Genomic DNA, 21,664 nt, shown 5'->3' with positions numbered 1-21,664 from the left:
TGCTCCACAGCTTCACACGTCAACGAGGGGTACCCTGAACCACAGGCTGGCACCTGCCCCTCGCACTTCAGCACAAGCCTGGTGACCCAGCAAGTCGCCAGGTGACACTTTCCCAAGGCCCTAGCTGATGTCAGGGGATGGTCACTTTGGAAGCCTAAGGGCCTCCCTCTTCCTTTTGCCACCTAAGTGTCAAGGAGCGTTAACCCTTCACCTGCTCTCTGCTCCAACACTGAGAAGCAAGGTTACCATCATGCCCTGCCAACGCTGATGACCAAATGCAATCCAAATGCAGCAAAAGTCAAAACATTTCAAAACACTTCCCTGAAGACTAGCATCATAACTAGTAACTTTGATTCCAGGGCGAATTCAACACAAATTTCTCTCCAATAGTAACCACTCTCTAACCCAAGAAGGATTTGGGGGGAAGAAAAAAGTCTCCATATTGGCTCATCAGAAAAAATAAATGGACCCAATAAGATTAGTCAATAATTCAGGATGAGATTATTTAATGAACACTTTATTTCACTTGTTTAAAAAAAAAAAAAAAAACTTTAAATAGAACTTTTAAAAAGGTCTACAGTCTTTTTAAAGGTCTTCGACCTTTTTATAGCCCACAATGCTAATTAGGAGATCTGCACCCACTATGTGTTCTGTGTCTTTCCCTGTATTCCATTCCAGAAATAAGCAGAGTCTCAGAAAGTTCACCTGATTGAACATAACAAAATGGGACTCGGAGAGGCTAAAGACTTTCTAATTATCACGACACATTCGGGAACAAAGGGGCGGGGCCCCGTGTTTTTCGGTCTGCTCAGATAACACCTACCTTTCCTCCCATGACCTCGAGGTCTGGCAAAAGGGTCCACGATCCCCATCCAGTTCCCGTCCGCGGGCATGGACAAAGGCCGGGGCTTGCCTTCAGAGAGACAAGAAGGAAGGTGACTAGGATGGAGAGTTTGGGGACTTCAGACTCTTTCCCTTTATTTACAACTTTTAGACCCCACATGAGCACAGCCCCCTAAGCAGAAGCAAATACAAATTTTAAAATAAGGAAAGTATTTTAAAGCACTGTGTTTCCACAGCAAGCGACGAGGACACGGGCAGGCTAAACTTGAGTCTCTGAGTCTACAACTCGGAAGTTAAACCAGGCAGTGAAAGTTGAGACCGTAATGTGAGCTCAGCCAGCTGGGCCTTGATGCCAGGAAGGGTAATGACTCAACGAGGCCGCGCTCCAGAGCTGAATTAAGGCCTCATACTTAGAATTTCATTGAGGTTTATGTTTTCCTCGGATTACCCTTCGAGTCTGCCAAATTCAGCCAACAGTTCCAAATAAGGCAGGGGGCGGTGGAGGAGGAGTCAAAGGAAAAACAGCAGAACAAGACAAACAGGGGAGGCTCACCATAAGACGGTGTTTTCTCTCTCAGTTTTGTGGGCAGAACGTTGGTTTCCACTGAGTACCCAGGCAACTGATCAGAGTCAGCAATGGTAAATCTTCGTCTCCGGCTCTCCTGGTCCAAGAAGGAATTTGGGGACTCCGAACCCTTCGGGCCAGGCAACGGCTGTTTACACTTACTGAATCCTCCATAGGTATCCCTGGAAGAGAATAATTAAGATGAGCAATTAAGATGCTCACCTCGGCTCCTGCCAAAAAATCACAGGAATCGTACTCCCTCCCGCACACGTGAGAAAATTTAACTCCTCTTTCCTCTGGGGTTGAGAAAAGCACTACCTGACTCCCCAGACACAGCTGCCCCCCAAACACACAGTTCCTAGTCAAATAACAACAGACACCGTGACCCTAATAAGTCACAGTCAGGACAGTTTTTTGGCCCATGTGTCTAAATGGTACAAAAATGCCTTTGCAAAGACAGCTCTGGGGTTCACACCTTCTGGCCCGTAGTTGAATCTCCTACTCGGGTCAGGGGTCAGAGGTTAAAGCGTGAGCTACGGAACCATTTTTCTTGCCCCAAGAGTACTATCCTTGTCCAGATTCAGCAAAGACGCCGCCTGATGTATAATGAAGTGGTTAGATTTGAAGATTATTCCACAAAGACAAAGGGCGCTTTATGGTAACCAACGGAGACTATTTCTGAACCAAATAAAGAAACTGGAAAAAGCCGGAACGCCGACTCCACCCTGATTCTCTCTAAATGTCAGTTTATAATAAAACTTAATTTTGGTTGATCGCAAGTTACCAGATGGTTAATAAGTTATTACTATTCATTATTATTGTTATTATTTGAATTTAGCAAATCCCTTTAGGCAATCAGTGAAAACATCACTGAACAAAATGCAGAGCCTGTGACCTCCTGCGTGGCCTACTCGCAGTGTGTGTGTGCACGTGCGTGAGCGTGCGGGTCTCCTCGAGGCAGATTAAAGAGCCCCAGCTCCCTCTCTTCTGCACCCTGCACTCACCCCTTTCTTCCCTGGGGCCCCTCCCAGAGCCCCTTCCCAGACCCCAGGAGTATATCCTTTTGTAAGTTTTTCAAAAGTAAGGTATTTCTGTATTCTTTACTTGCAGCACCCCCCTCTCCCCACCGAACGTCACGCTTCAAGCCCCAGGTAGCCTGGACCTCCCCCGGCACCCCACCTCCCACGCAGTGAGCCGCTCCAGGTTCAGCCCGCCCCACTGCAACCCAGCGACCTCCTCTCTCCAGATCCCGGAGGTGTTCCTGCCCCTGTGGCTAACCTACCGACGGGGGGCCAGCACACCCCAAAAACAGGATCAACGTACCGAGGAGAGTAGGGAACAGCAGGCGGAGGAGGAATGTACAGATCCAGGATGGCTGGCTTCTCCTTCTTCAGCGAGGCATCCATGGTGCTTTCGGGGGACTGGGTCGTGGTGGGAGGGGGCGAGGTCTGCAGCGGCAGCCACACAGCAAAAGAGCAGAAGTCAGCACAGATATTACCCTGGGGGCACCGTTCCCTCCCCAAGCCAAGGCCGACCCTGTGTGAGTGGTGGCCAAGGTCACCCACAGGGTCACAGCTAAGTATAGTACCCGGCGTCTGGGCTTCTGTAAGGCACTCAGAATTAACGCAGGGTTTTAGAAGCAGGTGCCAGGGTGTACGTCTAGCTCTGAGAAAAGCAGATGGCCTTCCATGCCTCCGTTTCCTCCTCTGGGAAACAGTGGCCCTGGCAACCAGGATGCAGAAAGCCGCCGTGACATGAAATTCACTGCAGTGCTGCTGCTGACTAGGAGTGTGGGCTCGGAACTCTGTGATCCCAGCTTTCCTGAACCTCTGTGGATCGCTGAGCCAGGCCTCCACCTCTGCCTCATCCATACAATGCCAATAAATGGGAATAAGAGGAGTACTCAACAGGGTAGCTCTGAAGAAGCAAGAGACTATGCATTGTGCAAAGGGCCAAGGACATCACTTATCGCCAAGTAAGCACAATTTCATGTATTTACATTTAGCTACACGTGCTGTACATACATACCTGAGTCAACTAAAAAACTTAAAGTGCATACCACTAAATTTTAATTATATTACTGATCTCAATTTAAATCTTGTGTGAGTGCCCCAGTCTCATCCTTCTGCAGTCTAACAATGACAACGACAACAGACTTTTTCTGGCTAATAAAGCACAGCAAGATCTTACAGCCAAGGTGCGCGAACATTTGGTGGAGGCCAGAGAGAACTGTGCTGCACCCTGGCCAGGCACAAATAGCTACCTTTAAACCCCCTCTGCCCAGGTGGTAACAGCTCTCGCTGTAGTGAGACTGTGAACCCGATTTCAAGCTTGGAAGGACCAAAGAGCCAGTGTGGCCTGGAGCTGGCAGTGGCCACCAGGAGATTCACAGAGAGGCGGCTACTTTCAGTAGAGACACCAAGGCACAGAGACCAGGCTCAGTCTGCAGTCTCCAGTCTCCTACCACATAACCCCATACTGTGGCCTTTGCCACCAATGCATAATTGGTCTCTTCTACTCAGTATGGAATTAACATCTCAATAGGTCAATCTTGGACCATATCTGAAGACACAGGGCCAGGATCCAGACCCGAAGACCTCAGAAGCAAAAGTAAACTGGAATTATTTCCACAGGTCAGAGGCCAAGGAGCTCACCGACGATTTGTCTACCAGCATTCACGTTCTGAAAATATCCTGGACATGTCGCAAGAACACTAAGTAGCTGAGCTGCTCAGTGACCTCTGCCTTTGGATGATGGCACAGATGCAAAACTAGATGTCTTTCTCCCTCCCCGTCAGCTCTTCCCAAACATGGCAGGAAGGCGGGCAAATCCGGAGAAAGTGGGAGAGTGACTCTTCCTAGCTGAGTTTCCGGAAGTCGAGGGGGCTCACGCGTCTGTACTGAAACGTAATTTTCCATTATGGTCTGAACACATCCATGTGGACGTTCCTGGGTCACCTCCAGCTCAGACGAGACTCCTGCCACCTCTGCCTTCCGCATGGCTCCTCAGCTTTCTGACTGTTGTCATCTGCTAGGTTCCCATCACCCTGGACACCTGCCTCTCCTTGCCTCGCCAGCATTCCCAGAGCCTCCCTAAGAGCCAGCACTACACTTAGGACAGCGAGGCTTAGGAAGGTTAGACACCTGGACAAAGGCCCACAGCAAACCAGCGACAGAGCTGGGAATGAGAACTCAAGGGACCCAGCATGAGAGCCACCCTCGTAGCCACCAGGCTGTGCTGCTCTTGAGCCCCATGGGGCTGCTTGCCAAGAGGTCCCTGCACTGTCCACCTTTCACCTGAACTGCCAGGACCACCTTGCCCCACACCTGGCCCTACACAATGGACGCCACCCTGGTCGGTGTTTCTTGTGTCGAGATATTGCAAGGGGTTGAACCGCTGTTCAAGTTCTTACGTTGAAGCCCTGTCCCCCAGAATGTAACTGCATTTGGAGATCTCAGCTTTAAAGAAGCAATTAAGTTAAAGTGGGGCATTGGGTTGGGCTCAATGCAATATGGCTGGTGTCCTTTTAAGAGACGATTAGGACACAGATACAGAGGGAAGACCATGTGAAGACACGGGGAGAAAATGGTTATTTCCAAGCTAAAGAGCGAGATCTCAAAAGAAACCAACCCTGCCAGCACCTCATCTAGAACTTCCACGGCCAATCAGCGTGCTTTGTTATGACAACCACAGCAGAACAGTAGAGATAGTAACGTAAAGCAGGTGCCCCCCTGTCACCTGGAGTGAAGTCCACGCCCTCAGCCTGGTCCTCCGTGCCTGCACCACACTGTCTCAGTTGACCTGTCATTTTATCTACCATCTCTGGTTCCAGGGAGTCCGAGCTACTCACTCCTTTCCAACCCCAGACCCCCTGTACCAATCTAGACCACCCAAGGCTGCTGTGGATATCACCACTGAAAGCTCACAGCTGTCCCTTCTCCAAAGGATGGCCATCAGCTGACAAAGCTGCCTCTCCAATGCAGGGCCACCAAGGCCCAAAGCTCTCTGGTGACACCAGGATCCTTTGAGCGGTAGAATCCTCAAGATCCCCTTCATAAGAATCGCAGTTCTACTTCTAGGAAACCCTACCTTACTCTGACCTAACTCTGCCCTTCCCTGATGGCGGCCTATCCGTGTCGTGTGGGCGAGTGTGTTTGAAGAACAGCATCCATCTCCGCGGCACACTCGCGCCTGCCTCTGCAGATCCTGCCTACTCTTCCAGCTCATGGGGAAGAGGCGCCCTCCCTACACAGTCCAGGTCTTCTCAGAGCCCAGCGTTTCCCCTGCAGCAGTGAGCCAGCCGAGCTAGCAGCTGGGAGGCACCCCATCACGTATCTGCCACAAATTAAGCACTTCTAAGATGCAAAGCATCACATTCTGAGAATTCAATTTTTAAATTTAAATTTAAGCATGTTTAAATTTTTATACTGAGCAACTCAACAAAAGTAGCTGGGGTATGATCGATATTCTCAGTGATGGGAAATGATACTTTGGCTCTGACTCCAAAGCACAAGCAACTAAAGTAAAACTAGACAAAAGGAATCACATCAAACTAAGAACATGGGCACGGCAGAGGAAAGCATCAGCAGAGCCAAGAGACAGCCTGGGCCCTGGTAGAAACCATAGTGTTCAGTGAAATGAGCCCGGCACAGAAAAACAGAAACGGCGCCACCTCACCTCTGTGTAGAATCTAAAAAAGTTACTCTTAGAAGCAAAGAGTGGACAGGTGGTTCCCAGGGATTCAGAGGGAAGGAGGATGGGAGAGATGCTAGTTCAAAGACAGGTTTTCAGTTAGCTGGGGGGAAGAAGTCCAAGAGTTCTTCTTATACAACATGGTGATGATGTTTAATAATGATGTGTGCACACTTGAAACCAGCTAAGAGGGTAGATTTTTAAGTTCTTACCATAAATCAATAAGTGTGTGCAGTAATGTACCCATTCATTAGCCTGATTTAGTCACTTCGCAATTTGTTTCAAAAAAGTAGTATTAATCATGTACCCTCTTGCTCTTACCTTCTGCTGCGTACAATTTATTTTCAAACCTCCTCACCCTCCCATAAGCTAGACCTGTAGATATGTTTGCAGTGTTCTCTATCACAAAGTGTTCAAACTGATGGCTTGAAACTATCACACCTTCCAAGTGAAGATGTATAAAAAAAAAATCACAGGCAGCTACAAATAAAATTGTAATCTCAATTTTATAAAAAGTTTTAAAATGTCATTTCATTACATTCTTGGCTTAGGAAGTAAACACTCAGGATCAGTCACATAATCAGGACAGCTCAGCAGTGAGCCCCTAGTTACAGGTATAGACAACAAGGGCCTGTATTGTTTGAAGAGAATTTAAATAACAAAGCTCAAAGTCAGTTTGTCTTTTATTATCACCAAAGATTGCCAGTTCTGACTGACTCCTAAACAATGCAATCAGGATGCTGTGTGGCTCCTGGGTCACATCCCGTACCCACTGTGCCTGTGCAGAGTGTCACTGAGGACTCAACCCCACGTGGGCTCTCCAAGTTCAGTGATCAATTGTGCAGAGTAGTATATGTTTGTAACATGAGGAGAAGATCTAAAATGAACCTTCTGCGATGATGGAAATGTCAATATCCGGGCTATCCAATATGGCAGCAGGAGCCACATGGGAATATATTCAATACCTGGAACGGGGCCAGGAAGATGGGAAGAACTGAACTTTTCCTTTAATTAATTTATTTAAATAGTCATAAAAGGGCTGGGCTTGTGGCTCAGTGGTAAAGCACTTGCCTAGCATGTGTGAGCCACTGGGTTCGATTCTCAGCACCACATAAAAATATATAAATAAAATAAAGGTCCACTGACAACTTAAAAAAAAGGACAGAAATAGTCATAAAAGGCTAGTGGCTACTATCCTGGTCAGAGTAGATCTAGAATTTATATTTTCATATAAGTAGGATGATCTAAGCATACACAAACCAATTCACCAATCACCTTCAAATGTAATCTTTTTTTTTTTTTTTTGACCTTCAACCTTATTCATGCACAGATGCTGGGTGAAGGCTCAGGATAACAGCTACCTGCACAAGAGGCGGCTTCCAGCGCAGGTTCTTCAGGGGGGCCGGCGTGAAGTTAAAACAACCCGTGGGCCTCTTCTTAAGCAGCAACACGACTCCGGTGGGATTCTCTCTCAGTTTCCTCACCAGATTTTTTAGCTGCCATCCCACCTTCAAACAAAGGCACAGAGGAGAGAGGACCATCTCATGAATAATGACAAATCAAGCCTACGAATGGACTGCAAGGAAGTCAGCGTGCGAGCAGACAGGTACACTACACATATGTTCACCTTAGCACTGCTTAAAAGAGTGGAAAACTGGATGGCAACAGAAAAGCTTTTAAAAATTAAACAAAATGATTTTTTATATAACTACCAATTCTGAAAGGGAAAATCAGGCCTCGATAAATAAACTCACCACAGTCTGCCGGTTAACCTGAATGACTTCATCCCCAGCATGAATCTTCTGCGATCTGTCTGCAGGAGACTATATGGAAACAAAGAAACCTGTCTTAATTTTTTCTACTTCTATTTCTGTTTCTATTTCTTCTTTCTTCCTTTCTTTCATTCTTATATAGACAATGAGTAACAGAAATAAAATTTTCTCAGGAAAAATAATGTTTTTTCGTCTCAAGATGAAACAGTCCGTGGAACCTGATGCATAAACACTGTATTATCTATTTTATTAGTGATGGTTGTCGCTGATAATCTCTCCATCAGAACAGCCAGTTCATCCAACCTACAGGGAGAGTCAGAACACACTGTCAAAATGATTAGCTGCTAAAAGCCGTTGGTTCATCTGAAACACACCTTGTCTGTATCCCTACTAGTCTTGTAAAAAACAACCAGCTGCTTAACCTGTAAAGATCTTCTTTGTAACTCTGTCATCCTGTTTCCTTCCTAAGTGTAAATCTTATTTTCTCTCAATCCTGTTTTATACATTATCACCATGTTATTAAAATAGAAAGTTGGGGGCTGGGATTGTGGCTCAGTGGTGGAGTACTTACCTAGCATGCATAAGGCCCTGGGTTTGACCCCCAGCACCACATACAAAGTTAAATAAAATAAAGTTTAAAAAAAAAAAAAAAGTTGAAATTCTTTAAAAACAAAATAGAAAGTCGGTAGCAACAGGAAATTTATTTCCCCAAAGACAGAGAATTTTATTTTTTTCATTTTCAGGTTAAATTCAAAATGTCTTCAGTGTCAAGAAAAAGATCAGACTTTGTTTTTCCCAAATAATGCACTGCTATTAATTTGCAACAACAGACATATATCTGGAAAGGGATATAATCCATTTGTCCGATATTTTGTCCAAAACACTCTAGTTCATATAAGTAACCGAGAAGTCTTTAAGATACCAAGAAAAGAGAAAAGGTCAAGTCTCTGATTTTCAGATTCAAAGTAAACATTATCTAGGCTAGAGTGTTTAATTTTGTATCTTATGGAACTGGCTGAAACCTCAATTTACAGCCATCCTAAACAAAATAGCACTTTGAACATGACAGGGGCGGGCGGGGGGGGGGGGCAGCAATGAAATTCCTAACACACTTGCTGAATCTTCTCACTCAACTACTGTGCTAGACTCAACAAGAAATTAACAAGCAGAATTCAACTACACAAACACTTCTTTCGATTTATCTGGGCCCAACACAAGGCACGGGTAACAGTGCCAGTTATTTCCGAAAACATTTAACCTGTCACCATGACAACCAGGCAGAGCCTCCCTCACCTGCGACCAGCAAGGTGGGTTCCAAAGCACTAAGTCTAACTTGAGTCTCTCCCTTGAGTCGCTTTCTTTAAAACATGAATTCATCTATGTTCTTTTCATAAACATGTGTCCCATGTTTAACCCATGCTTACATCCTGCATGAAGGTTTCATTTAAGGTAAGCTCCATTTTATAAGAGAAAGCCCCGAGGCCAGAAAGTCCCAGTTCAGAGACGGTACAATCTTAAAACACATGCAGGAATGTCCTGAATTGACTTCCCTGCCTAAGGATCCTCGTGCAGTTATTTCTCAAATGTCTGACCAAGCAATTAAGAGCTGTGTTTGGCAGAACAGTGGTAAAGAGAGAGCTTAATACCAAAATTTTCCCTGGGGCAGGAGCTCTTGCCTATCTTCACCATGAGTCCAACTACTGAAAACTGATGCTTGCTCTGGTTTCCTGCAGATGGGTGATGATCTGAAGAATAATGCCCCCATTCTCCAAGACTAACCTAATGCCCACCTAACCTCAGGGGTCAAGGAAAGGAGAAAGGATAGAGTTGTCAAGACTCTCGTCAAAAGATCTTGAATAGTATTGTGATATCAAAAAAAAGTCTGACAGACAATCACCCCACATGGAAGGATCCTGACCTCTCAGGTAACTTTCCAAAAAGTGAACTGGCAGTCTGAGAATGGCCTACTGGCATCGCATCCAGCCGGAAGTCCAAGATGGAAAAACATGAAAACAATACAGTTGGGAAAGCAATAGGCAAATTTCTGCCCATTACCACTTACCCTTCTAGGCTTCTGTGAAAACATTTTGACTTGAAATCATGGTGACCTTAAGTGACAGTCAGAAAACTGAACCAGAGCTGGCACTTTCTACTGCCATTCAAGGATAAATACACACCAGTAAGTACGAAATATCCACATTATGCCCTTCAAAAGCAGACTCTTACCTACTTCCCACCTTCAGCTGTAAGACAGCCCAGTGCCCAGCACATTCTAGGTATTCAAAAAACATAAGCTGAATGTCTAAAGCAATGAGTAACATTTTTAAATGGATCACCCAAAGGGATAAGACAAAGTTTTCTTTCTTAGATATTTAACCACTTCTCTCTGAGATGATTTCCATATAGTTCTCCCTGGGTACACCAGAATAGACCACATCCAGGTCAACCCTGGATCTGCCACCCAGAATTATGATTTGGGTAGGAATTCGCAGGTATACGTTATTTATGACATTGGACATTTATTTGATTCCAAAAGCAGTTTGTTTAATCTTTTTTTCAACTCTCATCTTTAAACAAAGGGGACAAGGCAGAAGGGAGGAATTTGTGCCTGCTGGTAATGACAGGAAAATATTCCACATGAAATTGCTTCAGGAAGGCCAGGTAGAGTCTGGAACCCCCCAGGCCTGATTAAGTCAAACAATATCATCACCAAACCACACAACTGCAAACCTTCAGCTCTTTGAAAACTGAAACACCAATCCCCATCTTCTGAATCCATCCAACTCCAACACAATGTATCGACAGATGCCTGAATATCACTTCCTGTCACGGCTGATCCGCAATATACCAACTCTAAAACAAGGATGAGGGCGAACCATGGAAAGCTTTGAGCACTTTTTCTTTAGCATCATCTCCAGGCTAAAAACAGAGCTTCCTGCGCTGACATTACCTATCAGGTCAGGTGATATAAAAATTCCTAGGGATTCCCAGTGCTTCCTCGACGGGGAATAAAGACACAACTATCTTCCACGTAATTGTGGATCAGAACTGTGCAATCCATTTATAATTCGTTAACTACCTTAAGCAATGTAATTTTCTTACCACAAAAATCAAGTGCTTGTCACAAACACTCAGCAAAGATCATGCTATTTTCTTTTATCAAAAGACCAAGTAGCCAAAGCACAAAATTAGACATGTGTTTCCAACAAAATTAGAAAAATAATTACTTTTTAAAATTATCTCCTCCTGTCTCGGTTGATTAAATAGATTAATTCCTTAGACACATGTTTCTCTGACACAAACCCAGGGAAGCTACTCAAATGTGTTTAGCTTTATGTCAGTATCATTCAAAAAGCTAGCCACACCACAAGTTGCAAGAATGGCTACTTTTTACAAACTGAAAAGTGAGGAGAAAAAAGACAACCCTACATATATCCGCATTTTCAGAAGGAAGTGAGGTGTTGAAGAAAGTCTCTCAAGGTTGAAAAAGACCTGCTTTTTCCATTCACAGGACTGGGAGTGGGGGTGACTATATTTCAAAATCATGACAAATATTATGAAATATAACTCTATAAAAAGAATTTGTGTTGTGCAAAAAAATCCTAAAATAGCTGCTTTGGAGACACATAAAAATTCCATTTAGCAAAAAAAAAAAAAAACATATTTTACACATATGGCCACCAAACCCAGTTCTTATAAGAGTGATTCATAACAACAAAGAGATCATTGTTTTTGTATATATGGCTTAGCACTGGCATGGTGCAAACAGAATGTAACACAAGTGTGGGTAAAAGCTGGGCATGACGTGTGAACAGGAGCAATAAAGGACAATTTAAATAATAAATTGACAACAGCTGGTGATAAGAGTACAGTCCTCTATCTACAGACATAAACAAAACAGGCACCCACGCCAGCCCTCCCTGCAGAGAACAGCATACAAACATTTAAATGAGAAGTTTGGAGCTCTGTGTCAAATTGGTTTAAACACACAATGGCTGTTAACTTTAAGGGACACACTTACATTTTCTGTGGTTCCAGTAATCACGTGCAATCCATCGTAGGTCGACTTGATGTACATGCCCTAGACAGTCACAAATATATTAACTCGTTATTCCAACATTTAGAGAGAGAACAGAGAGAGATGTAAACTCACAAAACATCAGACCCAGTCACCTCTGAACAATGCTCATTTTTAAGCCTCTGATATACCATGTAACAAAATCCAAAGGGCAGTGAAGGAGAACTAAACAAAGCAAAAGTCTGGTGAAGGAGATCAGATGTGAGATCTCTTTGATATTATAATTTGTGTACCTGGCACACAGAATATCGCCCCACTCTTTATGATGTAGGAATTTTCTCAGACCTGGTCAAACAGGGAGGCATTTCAAACAAGGACTATTCTTTCCTGGCTGCTTCTTTGTCCAGGGACACAATACATTCAGTTCAATTTGGTATCAAGGGTAACAGCAGTGTGACTTATTCAAGCCCACAGTAATGCAGACCAGGCCGTACAACTGAAGATTGTTAAATAATACAACATAGATAGCAAATGAGCAACAGGCACAGCTCCGTCTGAAGGGAAGCAGAAGGCTGAATAGGCTACGCTCCTTCCCAAAGCCTGGAGGCACAATCAGAGGGGGAGGCCACGTCAGTAGGACAGGCCATGCAGTTGGACATGCCAAGCACAAAACAGTTTTTATCAAAACTGTTATAAGATGGGGAAAGGGTAGAAAGTAGTTGCTCGCCCTGGTGTCTATACTGTACTAATGCAGAAATCATTTGGGCCCTGAACTTGCTCTGCTCAGCAACTTACTAGAAAGAGGACCTCATCAAATAAGAGGCCCTCAGGTTCTCCCACTCCTCAGTTTCTTTGCAGAGTCTGTGACCTTCCTCCTGCACCTAATGATACCGCCCTTCCCAGGCCACACGGCCTGTGTAACGTTATGATCGGAAACAGCAGCCCCATTTCTGCAGGGCTTGTATCTGCTTCAGCATTACCCATGCACTCATCTCCAGGAATTCCTCCCTATTTAAACTTAATCTGCTATAATCCATCATTTGCTTTGAAGACAAGCATCAGTATATGTTTTTCCACCCACTAAGAATTTGGGTTCCTTGATAGGAGTTCTGCTTTCCCACCTCTCCTCTTCCTCCTGTTCCTCCTCCTCCTCCTCTGCATCATCATCACCAGCACCAGCACCACCAATACCAGCAGTGGCAGCTGCAGTCATCAATGAAGGCACATGCTTTGTGCCCTCAGCACCGGGCACTTGGCATCCGTCACCCAATGGCACATTTTCAACAGCCTGTGAGGAAACTGACCAGTGAGTGCTCTCTCACTCAAATCCCCCCAGCTAATCAATGGGCCTCAGTTGCTTCCCTCAAAGTTCAGCAACTTAATCCTACGGGATGAGTGCTGCAGACTAGGAAATCAGCTCTAGGTATTCCCAGGGTCTGTTATTATACAGCTCGCACACGACTTATGAAACATTCCTGAAGGTTTTTTCAGGATTCATTTCCTCCAACCAGCCTGTTCTCACATTCTAAGTGCTAATAGACACTCTCGCAACAGATGTTGTTTTGCACCCAGAGACCATCTCTCCTTTGCATGCATGTTTTATATTTCCTTGCATTGCTAAGTCCTAAAAATAAAGCTGTTAAGATATGCGTGTACAGTTTTAAATTGTATTTACTTTTACGCTTTGAAGATCAAAAAATAAGTCAATGAAGTTTAAGATGCCAAATTCCTGGCTGTATAACTGTTAATTCTACTATTCAGAATGATAATGAAAGCAATAAGAAATTAAAAAAAAAAAAATTCAATAAATGTTGGTGTGCATGACTTGAGAATAAAACAAGTGTTACTAGAATGCTTACCAGGCCTTCCCCAGGTTTAATGTTTGGTAAGTGAACTTCCTCGAGGCACGCACACTGGCTCATAACAGGATCTGTGGTGGAGCGGATTGTTTTGTCACAGATGCCATTTAAAACCTTGACCTAGAATTGGAGAGGCCGAAAGTCAGGAGAGTTCAAAGGTTAACCATGTTAATCGCAAGCTGGCTGTTAAAGCAACGCATTTGCCTATCATCCCTGGCTCTGGTCAGCAATCATTCTGATAACTCTGCTCATGAACACATGGCATTTGGACCCCATATTTGCAATCTGTGGGAGTGGTGCCACTACTTCAGCTCTGTTTTAAAAGTTTGGCTTTTATATTAACACCTTTTCAACCACTGGGGAGTACACACCAGGAAGAAACCTCTATCCACAGTTCAAGGGGACGCATCTACTCCCAGGCACCTGAATGGCTTATCACAGGTCACTCACATTTTCTGAATATAGAAGACTGACAAGATTTAAAAAATTTGTTTTTTTCTTTTCTTGCCTGAACCATTTTTTTTTAAATAGACCTTACTTTTTAAAATAGTTTTAGGTTTACAGAAAAACTAAACAAGTACACGAAGCCTCCATCTATTCCCCTTTGCCACGCTAGCTTCCCCTGTTACTAATACCTTGCCGTTGGTGTGATACATTTGCTACAACTGAACTAATACTGAAACATTATTATAAAGTACATATTTAAAGTCAGCATTCTTCATGTTACACAATCTATGGGTTTTGACAAAGTTATGTATCCATCAACTCAGTATCTGCAGAATAATTTCACTGCTGTGAATATCCCCTGTGGTTGATCTAATTATTCATTCCCCCTTCCTCACCAAGAACCCCTGATCTTTTTAGTCTCAATGGTTTTGCTTTTCCCAGCTTGTCAAACAGTTGGAATTATATACCATACAGCCATTTCAGATTGGCTTATTTAAATTAACAATATGCACTGAAATTTCCTCCACATTTTTTCATGACTTGACAGTTCATTTCTTGTTATTGCTGAATAATATTCTATTTTATGTATGTATCATATTTGTTTATCTGTTTACCTATAGAGGGACATCTCTGTTGCTTCCAATTTGGGGCATTTATAAATAAAACCACTAGAAATACTGTGTGCAGTTTAATGTAGAATTCTGTGCACACAAGTTTCGATTCCTTTGGGTAGACAGCTATGAGCACAACTGGTGGATTACATAGTTAGAATATGTTTAGTTTTTATTAAGAGACTACAGGTATAAAGTTGTCCTCTAAACTGGCTACACCATTTTGCATTCCCATCAGCAATAAGAAGTGCCTGCCGTCCTCATCCTCACTAGCATTTGGTGTTCTCAGTGTTTTGAATTCTGGTCACTCTAGTAGGTGTGTAGGGGTATCCCCTCCTTTAATTTACAATTCCCTAATTTAAAATGATGTTGAACACTTCTCATATGCTTACTTGCTACCTAAGCCTCTTCTTTGGTGAGGTGTTATTCCAATCTTTCATTAACTTTTTAATTTTGGGGTTGTTTTCTTGTTATTGAGTTTAAAATCTTCTTTGCACATTTTGGATACAAGTCTTTTATCTGATATGTGTTTTGAAAACATTTTCCCCCAGTCTGTGGCTTGTCACTACATTTCTCTTAATAGTGCATTTCACAGAGAAGAGTTTTTAATTTGTATGAAGTCTGCATTATCCATTGTGCTCTTGATTTTCTGTCTAGAAACTCAGCACCAAACCAAAGGTCACCAAGATTTTCGCCTACGACATCTCTTATTAGTGTCATAGTGCTGTGTTTTGCATTAGGTCTGGGGTCTCTTTAGTGATCACTGGCTTTTTCTGCATGCCACACACTGACCAGGTAGAACTCAAGAGACAAGGTCGGGGTGAGGGGAGCTCTCTGGGCAGAAGCTGCAGTGGTTACCTGTGGGAGCTCCTCCGATCAGTCTCACCTAACCTTCCAAAGCTAAGTAACCAACAGAACCAGGAAATTCCAAAAGAGAGGCTTTACTTTCCAAGGGGGAGAATCCAAGGAGTGACACTTTCCACATTCCTCCAGTTTGTTGGGCCTCCCTATTTATGGAAAATATATTTATAGCAAGTTTCATTGCTAAATTCCTCAAAATCAGGAGGAGGAAGGCCTTATCAAAAGAACACAGGCTGGCTTGTGTCAAAAGGAGGAAGCGATGAGGAATAGTTTCAGAATTCTCTTTAAATAGTCAGGGTACACCCCCACCCCCATCATGAAGTTTTTGCCAAGAATTTTTTTTTTTTTAATCAAAATGGTCCTTAAGGGAAATCTACACATCAGTTTAACCACGACTAGAAGTCTAAGCTAGCACTGTATGTATCATTTGTACCCTGATGACCTATTCGAGGGGAAAAAATGTAAAATAAAACAAAAGCAGAGGATTCCCCCCACACACACACAAATATAGTTAATCCAAAGCACAGGGGTTTTCACAATCATTGTTTCTGTTAAGTAGCTTTAACTCTTCCCCTAAATTAATAGATGAAGAGACTCATAACCCCAAAGCCAGTATTTCAAAGTGTATCCTGAGGGAAGAAGCCCCAGGGCTTTTATCTGAATTACTGTGCTTCCCGCTGCCTTCAGAAAAGGAACTTTTTAAGAACTTTTAGAAAGTATACTTACTACAGTTAAAACTCTATCCTCCATCTCTGCCACAGGGCAATCCTGAAGAAGGGGAAGAAGAAAATGAACACTAAGCACAAGAGTAAAAAACCTTCAAAAACCATAGTTCAGCTCTTCAGATTCTTCACGGAGCTCATGAGGACCCTGACACCCGTCCCCCAACCCGCAAGCCGAGCATCCCTCACCCGGATGGGACACTCTTCCCCGGGACCCCACTCTTCCCTGGCTGCAAGAAGCTCATAATCTAAGGACCAAGTACTTCACTTGAAAACCACCAAGTTGGACTCCACCTACTGTGCAGCCTGTCAGAGAGCGACAGCAAGCCAGAAGTCAAAGTCCAAGAAACTTGACAATGGCTCCCAAGGTGACCCCAGCTCGTGAGCAGGGGACCAACAAGCCAGCAGTCTGTAGCTCCCAGCCTGCCTGTAAGAATAGCTTTCAAATGAGGGCTTGAGTAAACTCAGCCACAAAAGTTTATTTTAAGCACCACTGAGATTAAATCAGATATTTCAGTCCTTGGTAGATGAAAAAGGTTTAACAAAACATTCATTAACATGCTGCCAAAAGAGTGGTGTTGAGGTATGCTATTGGTGACATTAAATGAAGGGCCGGAATGCAAAGCATTATTTACCCAGCTTGAGAACAAAAGGCTCGGGAAGCTGCACCAATAGGGCTAGCTGATTATGGGAATCGCCATTGTCCTGTGCAGAAGCCACCGAAGAGAAACTGCCAATGCGAAACTTTCAACTTTCACAGTTAACCTTCTAGAACTGTCCACAGCAGGGGATTTCAACCTACTCCACAGGGTGCATGTGGAAGAAAAGCAATATGAACTGCCAGCACCACCGTTAAGCATCATCCCAAACAGGGGTAAGGATAATGCTAATAATTTTAGGTACATGAAGAGTATTCATCAACTCTGCTGAAATCATCAGGCAAAGATTTCTACTTAAATCAAAATGTCATTTTAATTTTTTTTTATTATTATTATTGGTGGAGAGGACGGCTACCAATTTCTACCCCATAATTTAATAATCAAACTTTTGTTGTCTCCTTAAATTTTTTAAAATGTTCTCTATCAGATAGAAAGATAGGGTACTATAACAGCTACTTTCCTGAACCCCAAATTTACAAAGACTCCAGAAAAGAGCAACCCAGGGAGAAAACAATCAAAAAAGAAATTTTTGAAGTGCTATTTTTTCAATCTAAAATGCACGTGCGAATCTGATATGAAACCCAGCTACAGGTGCAGCTTAGGTAAAATAAAATAAATGCAGATCAAAAATGTGCCTTTCTGCCTTTTAGTTGACGGAATAAACTACTAACTACCATAGTAGTGCACCCTGTTATTACGAAGTGGCAGAGTTATTTAATAAACGTCAGATTTAGAGGAGCCATATAAGCATGGGATCTTGGTAGAAATATAACTAATAATTTGTATTTACGATCCTTCATTCCAAATTGCAAATGATACAGGCACTGTCACCCTTGGAGACCATTACCCGAGGCAGAGAGCGCCTCTCCGGGCACCAGAGCCCAGAGTCAAAGTGGCGACATGGCTCTCCTACATGATTTTTTGATGGATCCAAGAAGCCACCAAGAAAACAGGTTTCCGGTGTGAGCTGACAGGGGCGAGTTTGCCCTCCAACTACTCAAATCAGCGTGAGAAAGGGCTCACTGTCACCTCCTACCAGGGTGAAGTGGCTTCCCACACCCATTTCTGCTGGGAGGAAACAGCTGCAGACCTGACTCCCCGCTGCTTGGCATGAAGGGAGAAGGAGGGACTGAAGAGTCACCCTCCTGAGTCAGACGGTGGGCAAGCTTCCCTCTCACATCCCTGATCCCCTGCAGGAGCAGCCCGCCCCTGCCTGCACTGCTCACTGTTCCTAGGAACAGATCAGCCTTGGGCAATACGTGGCACCTCCCTGTGCCTCTGTTTCCTTCTCTGTAACACAGGACGATAACAAAGCTGACCTCAGAAGGACCGCTGAGAACGGAACGTGACCATACGTGCCAAGCCAGCAATGGACACCCGACACACAATTCACACTCCACCCTGGACTCCTGTGCGGCTGCCACAGCTGTGGTTCGCTCCATTCTCCATGTCCTGGGCTCAGATCCTCCACCTTTCCCTCTCTCCCTTCCAGACTGGCAGGTGACACCTGCCACTGCCACACCATCACTGTTCGGTTATCACACGTGGAGGGCAGACGGGAAACGTGAATCGCAGCCCCTTCCCAACCTGGTTTCCACACCTCAAGACTGGCTGGGAAGACGGATCCCAGGACTTGCGGCAGGACCAGAGCTGAAACTGTCCTAAAGGAAACAGGCAGGGGAGGAAAGGCAGCAACATTTATCCCCCACATCGAGAGACTGGTACAGAACGTGGAGAGACCCAGGAGGGAGACAAGGCAGTGAGCAGCAGCGGGAGAACAAGGACAAGCAGATGTCTCTCTTCACAGACGGGGACACAAAGAAGGGCTCTAGGGAAACATGTTCTTCAACGCTAGAAAGAGATGCACCCTTCACTCCTTCCACTCCCTGGAGGAAAGGAATGAATGGAAAAGACGAGACTCCTCCCAGAGTCCACAGATCTTCTGTCAAGACTGGTGAGAGTGTGCAGCTCCCTGGGGTCATGGATCCTGTGGCCGCCATGATACTGCACAGTAGAAATGACATCCAACTCGCTGGTCAAGGTTACCATCTCTAATTCATGTGTGCGTGCGTGTGTGTGTGTGTGTGTGTGTGCACTTATGCACTAATAACACCTGCCTAAGCCCCGCGGAAGCACCAGATAAGGGCTAAACTTCCTCCACCTAGGGATGTCCCCCTAGATAGCTACCTATCTAAATCCTTAATATAGTTTAAGTTTACAATAAAAAATATCAGAAAATAAGGAAATATTTGTTTAGTTCCTTTCCTTAAGCCCAAATGTTTGGTTCCAAAAACCTACATAAGCCAAGATTTTTATATTTCCTACCATTTCCTACTATTTCTTAAGCAGGCACTGTGCTTTTATCTTCAAAGCATGATATGAGTTCCATGAAGATTATAAAATATTATTTTGGGGTAGGTATTATCTTCAAGAAATGGGCTGAGGATATACAGCTCAGTGGAAGAGCACTCGCCTAGCATGTGAGAGGTCCTGGCTTGATAGCCAGCACTGATCTCACCAAAAATATTATATTATTTATCTATATTTAATTTTACATGAATGCAAATGTGGTCACTATACACAACTATTGTAAATGAAAACGTTTTTGTCTCTATTTTTGTTATTTGTTTGGCTCCTACATTCTCTCACTACTTCTCTCCCTGCCAGGGTAAACACACCTTTTGTTCTAAACTGCGACTGAATTCACATCTTCCTTTGTATATACAGGTGTGTAGATACATGTACATTATAAACTCTCTCTCTCTAATTTTTCTTTCACCATTTGCCTTTATAGCTTATTACTTTTTTGCTTTTTTTTTGTTTTCTGGTACTGGGGATTGAACCCAGGGGCACTTAACCACTGAGTCACATCCCTAGTCCTTTTTATTTCTTATTTTGAAACAGGGTCTCACTAAGTTGTTTTAGGGCCTCACTACGTTACTGAGGCTGGCCTTACATTTGCAATCCTCCTGCCTCAGCCTCCTGAGTCTCTGAGATTATAGGTATGTACCACTGCACCCGGCTTGCTTTTTTTCTTACTCATCAATAACTTTTAGGAAAGTTGTCTGGTAAGGTAAATATTAGCAGTCCCATTTAACAGATGAGAAAACAGCCTCATAATTTTAAGTGCCTTGCCCAACATCCGAGGCAGGGCTGATTACTGGTAAGGGATTCCAACCTCTGGCTCTTCATCATTAGACTGAACCCTGAGGGTCATGGGTGGGGAGAATACAAGAGTAAGCCCCCAGACAGACAAAAGTAATACCTCAGTGTCCCCTGAGTTTGGGTTAAATTTCTCCTGATAAAAGACAAATTCCTATCTGCTTCTTGGTCAAAAGCAAGATCTCCCTCATTTAAACAGACATTTTAAAATTACGTTGGTCACATACCAGGCAGAGTGAGGCCCCCAGAAGAAGAGGTCAGCGTGAAGAGGAGGCTGGGCACTCAGGGGACCAGTGCGAAGCTGCACCCCCACAGGGAGACCTTTCTCAGTCGGCAATCCACAAGGGCCAGCACCCCCACAAACACAAGGAAAGCGCCACCTGAGGGAAGCAGTCAGTCCACCCTCCACGTGAGCACAGGACGCACCTGGTCAACCAACTCAGGCCTCAGCTCCGTGAGGAGTCTCGCTGAGACCAGCATCTCAGGCCACATGCTACGCTGGGTCCTGCACTTCCTGCTTAGCTCTTCTCTAGCTTCACAGAACTTCACGTATCCCCCCATATAATGTATATATTATTACATATGCCTGTATGTATGCACGTGCGTGATTTTGCTTATTTAGCTCTTAACTTTCTCTTTCCGCTTCATGGGTTTATTCACTCTGGCACCCCAGTGCCCAGACCAGTGGCAGACACAGAATAAGTACTAAATAGATATTTACTGAAGGAACTGTCCCCATACCTGCAAAGCAACATCAACCCTCTTAGACAGAGCAGGCTCATGCTGTGACAGCAAGTACAAGCACCTCTGCCACCGACTTCAGAACGTCCCCTCTAACTCCCACACTAGCAGGGGCGGCTGCATGGGATAGGGCCCTTCGCTCGTGACCCCTGAGCAAAAGTTACCCATTTGCTATTTACAATGTTTAGCCCTTATGTTTTCATTTAATCGGATACAAGAAAACTCAGTTAAAAATCAAAATAGGAGGCAGAATATTAAGAGTAGTAAAGGAAAAGAAAAAGGTATGATATGATAGGAAAATGCCTTCCACCACCAATGCCAGGCCTCAGTGGCTGCTATAACTAATAGACCACAGCTGGTGCCAGGCTCTTTTTGTCAAAAATACTTTATGCATCATTAAAACAAGCAAACAAAGAGCCACTTCGTAGCTCCAGGCACCTTACCCAGATCCTGGCCTCCAAAGTGCGTACACCTAAGGTTCAATGGCTACTCAGGATGGGATCTCAAATACCTGCCCCAGGCAAAGCCAAATTTCACTCTTCTTGTTTCAGAAATGTACAAAGCACGTGTCTTTTCAGAACTGCATGTCTGTGACGGCATGGTCAGAATGGAGGGGAGGATATTCTTTAGTTTTTGTCAAATAAGTAGTGAAAAGAAACATTGAATCACAGAATTTTAGAACCAAGTAGGATATAATGGGGCGGGGGAGAAG

At 44.1% G+C, this 21,664-nt stretch overlaps 1 protein-coding gene across 1 annotated transcript in view; it reads right to left on the bottom strand.

Annotated features, from left to right (window-relative positions):
* The window catches only part of Cnksr3 (CNKSR family member 3), an 87,613-nt gene that overhangs the window by 4,378 nt on the left and 61,571 nt on the right, over positions 1-21,664 (bottom strand). The window contains exons 5-12 of the mRNA XM_047559687.1: positions 16,395-16,436; positions 13,750-13,869; positions 11,894-11,953; positions 7,855-7,923; positions 7,462-7,608; positions 2,732-2,856; positions 1,397-1,590; positions 824-913 (exon numbers count right to left, since the gene is read on the bottom strand). Of these exons, the coding sequence (XP_047415643.1) occupies positions 824-913; positions 1,397-1,590; positions 2,732-2,856; positions 7,462-7,608; positions 7,855-7,923; positions 11,894-11,953; positions 13,750-13,869; positions 16,395-16,436 (847 nt within the window). The remainder of the gene's footprint in view (positions 1-823; positions 914-1,396; positions 1,591-2,731; positions 2,857-7,461; positions 7,609-7,854; positions 7,924-11,893; positions 11,954-13,749; positions 13,870-16,394; positions 16,437-21,664) is intronic.

The sequence above is a fragment of the Sciurus carolinensis genome, chromosome 7, assembly GCF_902686445.1.
Source record: "Sciurus carolinensis chromosome 7, mSciCar1.2, whole genome shotgun sequence".
Lineage (NCBI taxonomy): Eukaryota > Metazoa > Chordata > Mammalia > Rodentia > Sciuridae > Sciurus > Sciurus carolinensis.
Note: the sequence above shows the minus strand (reverse complement) of the source record. Positions and strands in the feature narration are given on the sequence as shown.